At 41.8% G+C, this 13,610-nt stretch overlaps 3 protein-coding genes across 5 annotated transcripts; 2 read left to right on the top strand and 1 right to left on the bottom strand.

Moving 5' to 3' along the window:
• The first annotated feature begins 413 nt into the window (after nt 1-413).
• LOC108120541 (zinc finger protein 121) lies at nt 414-2,765 on the top strand. The gene has a single exon (XM_017234257.3). The coding sequence runs from the start codon at nt 898-900 to the stop codon at nt 2,044-2,046; it is 1,149 nt and encodes a 382-aa protein (XP_017089746.1). The 5' UTR covers nt 414-897; the 3' UTR covers nt 2,047-2,765.
• Nucleotides 2,766-3,142: 377 nt separating this feature from the next.
• ND-B16.6 (NADH dehydrogenase (ubiquinone) B16.6 subunit) lies at nt 3,143-4,045 on the bottom strand. Of its 2 annotated transcripts, none has more exons than XM_017234258.3 (3): nt 3,915-4,045; nt 3,744-3,863; nt 3,143-3,669 (listed from the first exon to the last, which is right to left on the bottom strand). In XM_017234258.3, the coding sequence occupies exons 2-3, from the start codon at nt 3,847-3,849 to the stop codon at nt 3,311-3,313; spliced, it is 465 nt and encodes a 154-aa protein (XP_017089747.1). In that variant the 5' UTR covers nt 3,850-3,863; nt 3,915-4,045; the 3' UTR covers nt 3,143-3,310. The 2 variants fall into 2 exon arrangements, with proteins under 2 accessions (XP_017089747.1, XP_017089748.1); XM_017234259.3 differs by having other exon boundaries at nt 3,744-3,860; nt 3,915-4,017.
• Nucleotides 4,046-4,227: 182 nt separating this feature from the next.
• kdn (citrate synthase) lies at nt 4,228-13,269 on the top strand. Of its 2 annotated transcripts, none has more exons than XM_017234234.3 (3): nt 4,228-4,525; nt 10,855-11,832; nt 11,896-13,269. In XM_017234234.3, exons 1-3 carry the CDS (start codon nt 4,316-4,318, stop codon nt 12,265-12,267), a joined length of 1,560 nt encoding a protein of 519 aa, XP_017089723.1. In that variant the 5' UTR covers nt 4,228-4,315; the 3' UTR covers nt 12,268-13,269. The 2 variants fall into 2 exon arrangements, with proteins under 2 accessions (XP_017089723.1, XP_017089724.1); XM_017234235.3 differs by lacking the exon at nt 4,228-4,525 and adding an exon at nt 5,198-5,431.
• Nucleotides 13,270-13,610: the final 341 nt, after the last annotated feature.

The raw sequence follows: 13,610 nt of genomic DNA, 5'->3' as shown, positions 1-13,610 counted from the left end.
CGGCAATCAGGCAGCCCTATGCTTTGGCGCCATATATCTACTTTCTTTAAAATAATGAATTACTTTTATATACGTTTGTTTTTTCAACTAATACTTTATAAAACAAAGTATCCTAACATACAAAGCTTTATAGCCGTTTTATATTTGTCGATAGTAGATGCTTTTATAGGACATCGAAAAGCACACGTGGCACCAAGGTCGTGACCCATAGCTGTCATTTTAGTTGCAAAAAACTATATTTAAAAAGATAACATTTCTACGCCACAGAGATATTTAAAGTAAAATCATTATATAACTTATATATAAATTAAATACACCAATTAAATAAAAAAAAGGGAAGAAAAAAAATGACACACGAAAAGTATGACCAAATCTTGTAAAATGACATGCATGAATTCTTTGGTATTTTTCAACCCAGCCTGTCACAGTCACATTTGGTCCACCATTTTGGAGTTGCCACAGATTTTCAGAAAAAAAATTTTACAAGTGTTGAATATTGTGGCAAAAAGACAAGAAGATCAGTACGCGCCAAAAGCAACGGTAACAGAGTGCACCGCGATACAAGGTTCACGGAGTGGGCAATCCCGGTGGACAGGACGACAGTAATTCCGTTCCGGAAGCGAGGCACCTGGAAGAGGAAGAACTGTCAGGCGACGAGTCTATCTAAGGAGGCGACGGAACTGTCAGCCGGACAGTGCAAACGAAAACGCCACGCAAATAGAACAAAAATCCGATTTCTGGGAAAGCAGCAGAAGTAGCAGTAGCAGCAGCAGCAGCAGCAGCGGCAGTAGTAGCAGCAGCAGCAGCAGCGTTAGAACAAGTTTGTTACAAACCTAACAAAAAAAAAAAAAAAACCAAATAATAAAAATAATTAAGCTAGTTGGTACGACCATAACAATGAATGCCAAACGTGTAAAATACTCGACGGCGATCAAAGAGGAGATTGTGCCTGTCATCTTGCATGAAGATCCGGAAGAGGTCGAGGAGGTGGAGGCCCACGACGAGAGCGGCGACGGAGATGGTGGCGAAACTCAATACACCTATGCCTACACCACCAACGAGGATGATGATACCGAAACGGCTGTGGTGACTCTCAGCGACCGGGATCACGAGGCCCTGGCCAACGCCCAGGAGGTGATTATCGATGAGAACGGCCATCCCGTATCTTTGCAACATTATGTGGAGAACAGCACCGTCGAGGAGGTTGAGACTATCGAACAGGGCGACGGCACGCACACAATTCTGCACATCGTACCGAACAGCATGCACGATGATCAGGACGAAGATGACGTCGAGGACGAGGAAGTTGATGACGGCGAGGAGCTGGATGAGGACGAAATGGTCACCGTAGAGCATGAAGTTGAGGGCGAGGAGGACGACGACGATGTTGGATCTCTCGTCTTCGAGGGCACCATTGATCACGGCGCCGAACAGGAGATGCATGGCCGTAACAAGACCTTCTATTGCCCCAACTGTGGCAACTGCTACAGTGCCGCCGGTTCGCTCAAGCTTCATATGCGCGCCTGCTTGCGCCAGCGTAACGAGGTCTCTACAGAGGACCGCAAGTGCAAGGTGTGCAGCAAGGTCTTCAACTCGGTGGCCTATCTGAAGGAGCACATGATGCGCCATACCGGCGAACAGCCGTACCGTTGCACCCGCTGCTATCGCAAGTTCGTTGACGAGTCCAAATACACCGCGCACATGGAGTCGCACAAGCACCAGGATAAGCTCGAGGCCGAGGCCGTCGCATTGGCTGCTCAGCACGGCGGCAAGAAGGTGGTCGTCAAGGAGTTCAACTGCTCCTTCTGCTCCCAGAACTTCACTGTCGTCTTTGACGTTGGACAGGTTAAGCGCCGCTATGCCTGCGACGCTTGCCGCGACAAGTACTCCAACGCCGAGGCACTGCGTCAGCACAAGCAGCAGGTGGAGGAGAAGCGTGAGTTTAGCTGCGAGCGCTGCGGCCGCAAGTTTGTGTTCGAGGGCTTCCTCCAGCGCCATCTGCCGACCTGCGATGGCAGCATTAAGCGTCGTCGGGATATGAAGTAGAGGCGGCGCCAGCGACGGCGATCACCACCAGAGTCGCCGCCGCCGCCACTGCCACGTTATGTTGTTATGGACGATCGGATTCAGCCAAAAATCGAACTGGTTGACGACGAAGAGCAGCAGCAGCAGCAGCAGCATGGGGAGCTGGAAGAGATTGAGGAGCTAGAGTTTCTAGAGGAAGACGACGAGGAGCATGATTTGTATCTGGAGGAACAGCAGTAGCAGGAGGAGGATTGACAACAACAACAACAACTACACTAATATCAACACTTTTTACACTTAAAGAACACAAAAAATATAATAAGAAGCCTGCTGGCCACAAAAATTTGCTAGCACACACCACGCATACAACTTTCAAACAGAAAATGCCTCGGACATCTTCTTAATTATTCCAAAGGAGAGAGTTCTTATCTAATATATATATATATATATATATATATAATAATAATAATAACTAATATAATATTGTTCTTTATAACTTTATAAGAGTATGATGGAGGCCAGCAAGCGCTATTAAATAGATGCAACCGGTAGGAAAACGGACACGGATGTCAGATGGCGGATGATGGATGGCCAATGTATAGAACTTACATATATATATATATATACGTACATTTAATTACAACTATTTAATGGTATATTTCACACAAATTATGCTATTATATAATAAGGGAATCCAATCGATGTTGAATTCGAGAATAAAACCAAATCCTAAGATTTGATTCTTAATTTTTTTTTCTTAGAAATTTTCACCATTTTTTTACCAATTGACCAAAACTTAAGAAAAAATATGTTTAATGGAATCCTTTTTGTTTTTTTTTTCGTTTATATAAAGCCGCTACTTTCTTTTGAATTAATGATTTAAAACTGTACAATAATAAAGTCACATCTAAAAATACAAAAAAAAAATAAATAAATTGCAAGAATATATTTTATTTAAAGGGCAGAATATAGTTGAATGGTGGGGACTCCCCCGAGTTGTCCACCGTAAACGGCCATTTTTGAGCACTGTTTCCAGCTGGACGGCAACACCCCCACCCGAATATCTGGTAACATTGGTCCTCCAGGAAACCGAAAACCCACAGGCAACAGGCAACTCTTCCCATTTTGAACCAATCGGGTGCATGTAATTGAGTCAAAAATGAGCGCTTAAGCGATTCTACTAACAAAAAAATGTGGCTTTTACAATTAACTAAATCCAGGGCAGTTCCCCTACCCGCTTTGATCAGCGGGGATCAGCTTCAGGATATCCAGGAACATCCAGGATTTAGGACCAGAGCTTGAGGTGGGCACGCTTGGCGTACGATTTCCAGTCGGAGTGGGCATAGAACTCCTTGAAAATGGGCGTGACCAGGGTATCTTCCGGCAGGGTCTTGTAAACGGGCTCGCCGTACCAGGTTCCCACCTCCCATCCGGGAACGTTCTTCATCAGCTCAGCCTCCTCGTCACGGTTGCGACGCAACTGGCGCAGGAATTCGCGATCCCGTTCCGCAATAAGGATCGGATAGATCACATTCTGGGCGGAACGCATCTCGATCTCGTCGCGTTTCACCTTCTTAGCGGTCAGGTAGTAGATGCCCAGACCCACGGTGGTCACTGCCACATAGGCGCCAATCATGGTGAAGCCTGGCAAGAGTACAATACGTGGTTTATTTCATATCTAAGGCTGACAGTGTATAGATAGATAAAGGTTTCTTTACCTGTAAAATAGCTTTTAGGAGGTACACGGGCGAAGGGAATCTTCTTGTAGCCGCCGGGTGGCGGAAGATCCTGTTTCGGGGCGCAATTTGGCACGGCCGTGGCCATGGTGACTCCTCCTGCTGGGGGCAAAGTTATCAGTTGAATAAAAAATCGAAATATACAACGCTTACGCTTCGGTTAAGAGTTGAAAAAATGAAAAGTTCGACAGAAAAATCAAGACGCGTTTTGCATAACACCAGAGTCAGAGATGAGCGATAGTCGATAACCACACCGATAAAAATAGACTTTTATTTTAACTTTTATCTATTATCAGATTATATTAATCAAATATATATAAAAACATAAAAAATTTAAAAAAATATATATTTAATATTCCATATATGTAATGCGTGAAGATTTTTTATCGCATAAACATCGATTTTTTAATCGCTCCTAAAAATCGACCTCTAGGAAATCTGTCAAAGTTTGTCATTTTCGAAACGAGCCTCACTTCATTATTATTTGTATTTTAATAAGAGCGCACACAAGCTGAAAAATTCGGTTGGTAAATATTTCTTCGAACCTCATCAAAATGAACCTTTTCCGCTACTTAAATGCTTGTTCGAGCGTTCAACTCCAACGTCGCACGTTGGCCAAAAAGTCGATCTGGGACTCAACACCATTTGGGCTCCACCGTTTGCGCCCCAAGCAGGAGGAGCCGGCGACTGCCGAAGGAAATCAGGGATCAGCCGAATCCAAACCACAAGCAGCTAAACCGGAGGCACAAGTGAAAATCGACAAGGTGAGTTTGCAAAAAAAAAATAATTGTTGTAATAAGTGCGTAAAAGAGACATAAGATTTGCTAATCATTCTTTTGGTCGAATAATCTGGAAGAATATACGAAATCATTTCAAACTCATTAAAATCAATCAAATCAGAATGGTTGATTTAAAAACCGCGCTCATATCGGCGCTTTGCGTGGGAGGTCTTCCAACGTTTACCAACACCAAACCGCGACTTTTCGTAGTTTCGCGTACTCTCCCGCAGTGCTGACATTTTAGTTATTTTTCCATATTGGAAAAATAGAAGAAATTGAACTATATTCTATATTATCTATTCTACAAGCTTGCAGATATAAACCTTTATAAAAAAAGGATATGAGTTTCTTTAAATATATTTTATAGAAATGACCGTATTTCTTTATAGTTAGGTAGTTGCGATATCAGGCCATCAGGTCCTATCAGGCGGCTTAAATCTTTTTATATATAAATTTTATTTTTTAGCCATTTTTAGCTATTTATATTAGCCAATTTAGAATCCCATACACCCACGCAACCTCTGTAGACAGGTTGAATAGTGTGGCCAACTAGCGATCGGTGCGCGACGTTGCAACCAGCGATGCCAGAATTTCAATATATTCCACTTTTAGCTATTATCTATAATGGCAACACTGTTTAGCTCAGGAAGAATATTACACTGGCGGTTCATTCAGTTTCCGCGCCCAGCCAAGAACACTTTACACTCCTAAGAAAGCAGCCAATTCTTTCACCGAGGAAAGGCAATTTTTTTCAGTGCGTGTGCGTGTTTAAAGTGTGCGAGAATTTAGCCAAAGCGAAAGTGTTGTAATTCACTCTCCAAAGAGCCGCATCAACGTATTACTACCATGTCGCTCTATCGCATTACCACACGTAAATTGGCCGAGGCACAGGTGAGATTTTTTTTTTTTTTTATTTTTGTATTACGACCCCCCGACCTCGCTCTTAGCCCTACTCCACCTTACTTCACACACACACACACAGTTTCCTAGTTTTCCGGATATAAGATTCCTGTTTTCCAGCGTTCTATAACTGTAAAGTGTGTTTGGCTTATGTTGTCATCTTCCTAGCTATATCCTCCCTCAAGCCTCTCTTCTTCCTTGCCTCTCTCTTGTTCTCTCTCACTTATACTTCGTTTTTAACTCTACACGTCACGCAAAAAAAAAAAAAAAAAAATCGAAAAAAAATTTCAGCCATGTGCTTGCGATTAAGAAACTTTTTCGCTTTTTTTTTTTTTATTGTTGGCTTGGCCTGGCCGACTGATAAGTGAAATTCATCATCTTTCCGCTGCGTGTGTTCTAATACATTACATAATCGTAAACGTAAACGTTTGGGAAAAAAGATTATTCGCTTGTGGCTGTCTGCTTGGCTGTTTGGCTGCCTGGCTATTTTGGCAAACGCCCCGAAAAACCGAAAAAAAATGTATAAATAACATTTTTGTAGTTTCACGAGTTTAACGAACTCGATTGGCGGTTTCTCTTCACATTTCGCTTCTCGTTGTCTTTTTTTTTTGGGAAATTTCCACAAGTCCGGCTTACAACGAAAAAAAAAAAAAAATGAAAGAATTTATGGCCTTATTCTTGTAATCTTACAACAACAACAATAAAGGGCCTAAAATGGCCCTCTCTTAGGTCAGCGTCTCTTCTTCTCACCAGGTAGCCGCTGGCTCTCTCTTCTGTCCTCTCTTTTTCTCTCAGCCGCCCAGCATCCAGTGGCGTTCTCAGGATTTGCAAGGAATTTAATTTTCAGAAAATATATATTACATGAGAAAAATTGGGAAAAAATTTAAAAAATATTACAAGTATATATATATCTGGTTAACCGTCTTTTTAAAATCATCTACGCCCTCTCACCCACGCCTCTGCCAGCGTCGGTTTTGTTCCGTTTCCCATGCGTGTCACGTTTTGTTGTTTTTGCCAAAAAGGAAAATTACTCTTCTCCGCTTTCTCTCTCTCTCCCACTCGTTTTGCGGCCAAGAAGAAAAGTCCGCCGAATGACCTTAAAGAAAAGCAGGAGAAACAGCCAACAGCCGCCCACTTACCACCCACTTTTCACCTACCGCCCCCTCGGACAGTGCATTGCAAAACACACAGATATTTGCACAGATTATGCAATAGATAGAAAAAGCCGAAAGAAAAATGTTGTGGCCAAAGTGCGGCATTATTTTTGAAAAATCAATAAAAGTTGCTACAAAAAAAAAAATATATAGAAAAAAAAGGGCCTGCAGGACGAGCCTCCTTTTGGGAGAGAGAGAAAGCGCGAGAGAGTGCCGCCTGACAAAGAGAGTTTTGGCTACCGTTTTGGGGGATGGCTCTCCACTCTCTACCGTGATATGGGCATGGGTGGGCAAAAATGAAGAAAACGGGGGACCAAAGCCCTTCGAAAGCCCACCTGAAACCCCCCTTTTAAATATTTGTTGCACTCGCCTCTGGCAATTGAGTAATATTTATTTTCCGCGAGACGGCGAGGATTCTTGCCAAATGTTATGTGTACTCTTATCTTTTTTTTTTTTTTAAATGTTATTTATTTATTTTATATGTATATTTGGCAATTGGCCAGAAAACGCGCGCTGACGTTTTACTTTTCTTCTAGTCTTGTCTCTCTTGTTATTTTTTTTGCTATAAATAATTACTGTAAATGTTAAAGCATTTTCTATAAATTTTATCAAAAAAAAAAAAAAAAACAAAAATAAAACGCAGAAAAACAAAAATATTATTTTTTTTTTGTCGCGTTTGACGTAGAAATTGCAAACACGCGAAATTTTTTATCGTCCATCCGCTAATACGTCACAAATCGTGACGTTGCTTACATAACGCCACGGCCCTTTATAGACAAAAAAAAACAACAACAACAACAAAAACAGCAGACTAAACAAAAGACCAAAGAGCATTAGGCAGAGAGAGAGTATCTTACCAAAAAGAGAGAGGGAAAGTTAGAGGGAAGAGAGTGGGTAGAGGGCGTGCAAAAATAAGGCAAAATTAAACAGCTGATCAAGCGATTGCATAAGAACTCAAAAATGCATAATATATTTTACAGTTATTTTTTGTTTTTTTTTTTTTTTTTTTTTTAAATTGTGGCAGCACTCGATTAGATGATTTGAAATCTAAATCGAGATTTTATGGCCGTGTTCCAAAGCTCAAGTGGACACTTTTTACCTGGATTATTCCAGCCCATTATTCCAGGCTAAGGTATGCTGGTCGCCAGATAACGGTTGTTTCAGCAACGTCATGGAAAGTTAGAGGAAACGGTTTTTTTTTTGCAAGATAATGGAGGGTGTGGGGGGTTGTCGAGTATTTGTTGTAAAAATAATCCATCATTTTTGACAGTAAAATTTTTGCATTTATTTTTAAGATAAATAATAGGTTTTCTCATTTTAAACAAGGTTATGTAAGTCTTTAGCTTTGAAATTTCTTATGATTTCTTAATGAAATAATAATGATAATATAAAGATATAAGTATCTGATTTTACTTGTTTTTTTAATCGCAAAAAACCCCTTCACATATGTACATATGTATACTTTATATACAGCACTATATCATATATATATATATATAGCTGATAAGCGTGACAAATTTGCTGCTGGGCACATGATCGGTGAACGCCGCCATATCACTGATAATACCGGGGACACGCAAAGCCCCCCCTCTGGGAAGAAGGTGTTAACTCAATCAGTTTAGTTTTATTTTTATTTATTTTTTTTTTATTTTATTACCAAATATTTGTGTTTATATTTATGATTATTTTGCAATGCGCAACAGATGTGGTTAGTCCTTGGGGCTTAGTACATATATATGTATATCATATTAATGAGAGGCTTTTAGGGGCTTAGATATGATATGATATTGGAACCTTACATCCTATATTTTAGTTTCCCAAGAATTTGTAGAGTTAAGGTTCCCTTCTCTTTAACAGAATCCCCCGTTTCTTGTGAATAATTTATTAAAAGTCGTAAAAGTCAGCACTCAGCACCCAGCAACAGAACCCCCTCCATGACTGGGATCAGATCCGCCGACACTGAGGGGGGATTACGTCACGCGGTACTTTTTCAATACGCGATATACGATTGTCGGATGTCTGTTTACTTTCGGCGACTGGGTCGGAGAGATCCAACAATGAAGGGGGGGATATATCATTATAGACACTGCCAGAGAACAGTGCACTAAACTTAATTAAGACGATTAAAGCGAGGCAGCTGCAATTATTTAACAACAAGCGGTTCTGTAAAAAAAAAATGATCAAAATGAAAATTGAAAACGTCACGCAAGGCAAGGAGAACCCAAGGTTTTCATAACTCATCAAAAGCCTAGATCCATAGAGCATCATATTCTATGGTTTAGACCTCTTAACTAATCATCACTGTAAGTAACAAAGTCTAAAACAAAAAATATATACATATATCTCTACAATTTGGGGGGTCATTTGGCGGCTCACCTCGATGACAACTCTGCTATATATTTTTTTGCAATTCTCTAGAGACAAGGCTTTCCCGGAGAGAGAGCTATAGATAGATTAAAGATTGCATAACGATCGAAAGAAGTCTATGTCGTGTTTCGGTTAGAACACGCGACTATGTATAACTCTGCTTCCTTGATGACATCCCCAGACTAGTTAGACATGGCGATAATTGCCGGCGCGTGAGACCTTGAAATTCATTATAGTATGTGGCTTTACCGGGCCCATTGAGGCTTATCAGCTAGATGAACGAACGAACGCACGCCTCTGCCTCTGCCTCTGCCTTCCAGATAATGATAATGAGCCCCCTTCCCGGGCACTTTTTTTGTATACAAATGTTCTCCCAAAATCCCCCCAAAAAAAAAACTCGAGATAAGATAGACATGCCACAGTGGAACTTGGTTATGCAAGAACACTTCTCTTTTTTGTTATTTATTGTTTTATTGTATTATTTATAATATCATTTAACATCATCATGACAGCTCAATTAATAATTTCTTGCTTGGTTTCCGATTTTCTTTCATTTTGCGGTTTGCACTTGCCAACAAAATGACGTTTTGTTAGGTTTCCAATTACACCATACACTTGGAGAAAAATTTCTACAGGAAAATAAAGTAATATAATACATATAAAATATAAAAATAATTAAATTACAAAATTTTTATTAAAAAAATAGGTAGTGTTTTTGATTTATTTAATTAAATCAAATGATTTTATTATTTTTTCTCAGTGCATCATTTAGTATATGTTTTAAAACATAATTTATTGAGTCTGGGTTTATTTTTATATTTTTTATCAATGAATATCGGGTTTTTTTTTATCGGAATGTCCAAAAAAACAAAAAAGAGAAGAAAGAAAACCGGTTTGGGATACAAATCAATGTTCGCGAATCGTGCAATTCAATTTTGCAGTCGGCGGCGCCACAAGTTCACTTGGTTAATTGAATTTGTTGACCCACTGGCCGCACAACAACAACAACTATGGTTTGTAAAAGGCGGTCACTGGGGGGAGGGGAGGGGTGGCTCATGTCAATCATATATAGAATCGCACTTTGCGCACGGAATCGGAATTGGAACTCGAAATGAATCTTTGAATTTTATTTACATTTCGATTCGTTTGAAAAAAAAAAAACACTATCTATATAGAAACGCGTGGCAAAGATCATCAGAGGTGCGCCATAAAAGGGGGTAATTAACATAATACGGTTTTTTATTTCTTTAAACTTCAGTTCAATAGACTTAAGACAGATGTCAGGAAGAATATCAAGGAATGCTTTATTTTGGGGAACTACTAGTTCATTGACGCCATTACTGGTTCATTGCCATTACTAGTTCATTGACGTTGCAGCGCATCACTGGTTTCTGAGTCATTGGAAGTATTGAACGAGAGAGAGAGAGAGGGGGTAGAGGGTGCAGATGTGTTGGGGTGCAGCTTTATCAGCCATCAGCTGAGAGACTCAGACTGTGCCCCACAGACGCCCAATGCCAGAGTGTTTGCCTTGTAGCCTTGTACTTGAAAGCGCCGTTCAATGACAGGCGAGAACTAGTCGATGGCAATCGATAACATTGATCGGAAGTGGTTGTCAGATTATAACTAATTAGCGGATTATCTTACGGCATTATGTTCTGTGGCCTCTTGTTTCCACAAATCAATAGTTATGTTGTTAGGTATTCGATTAGTTCGATAAATAGTATCGATTGTTTTGATAGGATTTATCAATGTTTATCTTGTATACATTTTATCGATATTAATCGTTGGAAATCGATAGAAATTCTTCGTTAGAACCAAAACCCTATGCATTTAAGACTTTAAAAGCACTCCCCGACTAAAAAATACTCTATTTTTTATTTATTTTCTTTGTAGAAACTGCCGAATGTGGGTGCCTACGTCCGTTTGATCGCCGCCGATGGACGCAGCCTGCGCGACGTGCTGGCCGCCAAGGTGCCCCAGGAGCAGGAGCGCGTGAAGAACTTCCGCAAGCAGCATGGCGCTACCAAGATGGGTGAGACCACCATCGACATGATGTATGGCGGTATGCGCGGCATTAAGGCTCTGGTGACTGAGACTTCCGTGCTGGATGCCGATGAGGGTATCCGTTTCCGTGGCCTGTCCATTCCAGAGTGCCAGAAGGTCCTGCCAGCTGCCGATGGCGGTTCAGAGCCCCTGCCCGAGGGTCTCTTCTGGCTGCTGTTGACCGGCGAGGTGCCCACCAAGTCCCAGGTGCAGCAGCTGTCCCGCGAGTGGGCCGAGCGTGCCGCCCTACCCCAGCACGTGGTGACCATGTTGAACAACATGCCCACCACCCTCCACCCCATGTCGCAGTTCGCCGCCGCCATCACGGCGCTGAATCACGACAGCAAGTTCGCCAAAGCCTACTCCGATGGTGTTCACAAGAGCAAGTACTGGGAATACGTTTATGAGGACAGCATGGATCTGATTGCCAAGCTGCCCGTTGTGGCTGCCACCATTTACTGCAACACTTACCGCGGCGGCAAGGGCTCCCGCTCGATCGACTCCAGCCTGGATTGGTCCGCCAACTTTGTGAAGATGCTCGGCTACGACAATGCCCAGTTCACCGAACTGATGCGTCTCTACCTGACCATCCACAGTGATCACGAGGGTGGCAATGTCTCTGCCCACACCGTACACTTGGTGGGTTCGGCCCTCAGCGATCCCTACTTGTCCTTTGCCGCCGGCATGAACGGTCTGGCCGGTCCCCTGCACGGTCTGGCCAACCAGGAGGTGCTCGTCTGGCTGCGCAAGCTCCAGAAGGAGGCCGGCAACAATCCCTCGGAGGAGCAGCTCAAGGACTACATCTGGAAGACCCTCAAGTCCGGACAGGTGAGAATTTCTTCATTATTCCAGTGGCTCGAAGGACCAAAAACTAATCTTTTATGATTTTAGGTGGTGCCCGGCTATGGTCATGCTGTGCTCCGTAAGACCGATCCCCGTTACACCTGCCAGCGCGAGTTCGCCCTGAAGCACCTGCCCGACGACGAGCTGTTCCAGCTGGTGTCCAAGATCTACAAGGTGGTGCCCCCAATCCTAACCGAGACCGGCAAGGTGAAGAACCCCTGGCCCAATGTAGATGCCCATTCCGGTGTCCTGCTGCAGTACTACGGCATGAAGGAGATGAACTACTACACCGTGCTCTTCGGTGTGTCCCGTGCCCTCGGTGTCCTGGCCTCTCTGGTCTGGGATCGTGCCCTGGGTCTGCCCATCGAGCGCCCCAAGTCGTTCTCCACCGATCTGCTGGTAAAGATGGTACAGAAGTAAACGAGTCCCCCCAAGAAGGGATTCGCCAAGGGCATCAGCTGGTGGTCGAACAACAAGGATGCAACACAAGGACGAGGCGAAGGCTAAGAGGATGGGGCAGCAGTAGATATTGTAATAGACGAGAGAACAGAGAGAGAGAGATAGCGAGTGAGAGGGAGAGAAAGGGAGAGGGAGAGAGGAAGCGGAAGTGGATAGGGTCCGGATATCGATATGACGAAGCTGATATTGAAAGTTGAATACATATATATATTCATAAGTTGAGGAGAACAGCAACCAAATACGAACCAATAGGAAAACACAGAAGAAGAAACCAGAAGAAAACTGCAAACTGCAACCTGCACTGCAACTGCAAAACAATAAGTTGAAAATAAGGCAGAAACTTATTTTTAGTAGTAAAATAACTAACGCAAATGATGATGAGAAACCACTTAATTAATTGTATAAGCTATATATATATATAGACATATATATATAGGGACAAGCAGAGATGCGATAATGTTTGCGCCTAAATTCTTATGTTCAGCATTTTCTTCCACCAACACACCCACCTGCCATCCTCGATCCTCGATCCACGATCCCCTCCCTCCGCCTACTCTCTATTTTTATTAGTTTATGTTTCTATCAGCATTGCTGACCAGCCGACTAACCAACCACCACCTCCCCCATTTGACCCCACCATCACCCCGCCTGAAACAAAAACCTAAAAACAATTACTAACTTGATAACATTTTACTTTTAATTTAACTATAATTTATTATGCAAACAAAAGATAAAAAAACGAGATAAATACAATATAAAACAAGTGTAAAGAAACCAACAAAAACATCTAAAACAAACGAAAAAAAAAACTCAATAAAAAAAACAGAACAATAAATAATATAAAGGCTAGAAATTAGTTATTGCCAACTTCACCAGTGGAAGCTGCAAATGCAAAAGTTCGTTCATTGCCGTGCAAGTGTATTCGAAAAAGCAAATCCACAATAAACCTTAGCAAACTTTCAATCGAGTGCGTGTCCTGTCCATTTCCAATAAGGGTTTATTTATACGCAAATATTTCCGACGTGTTTGGAATTCAAATTTTGTCATTTCAACCGCCCGGAAGTGTTGCCCCCCAATGTTGTGATGTGGTTAGTGTGACCAGGCGCCACTCACGAGGCTAGCTATCGTTTTGAAAAGCTCATAATATTTCGAAAAAGATTGAAAACAAAACCAAACAGATTGTTAAAGACAATATAAATTGAATAAAATGAAATTTTTTCCTATAATCCAACAAAATATGTTTATCTATTCTGGGGGTTTTACTGATAAACTTTGGGAATGGTAAATGGTATTTAAAACAATTA

The sequence above is a fragment of the Drosophila bipectinata genome, chromosome XL (genome assembly GCF_030179905.1).
Source record: "Drosophila bipectinata strain 14024-0381.07 chromosome XL, DbipHiC1v2, whole genome shotgun sequence".
Classification (NCBI taxonomy): Eukaryota; Metazoa; Arthropoda; class Insecta; order Diptera; family Drosophilidae; genus Drosophila; species Drosophila bipectinata.
This window is presented reverse-complemented; position numbering and strand designations above follow the sequence as displayed.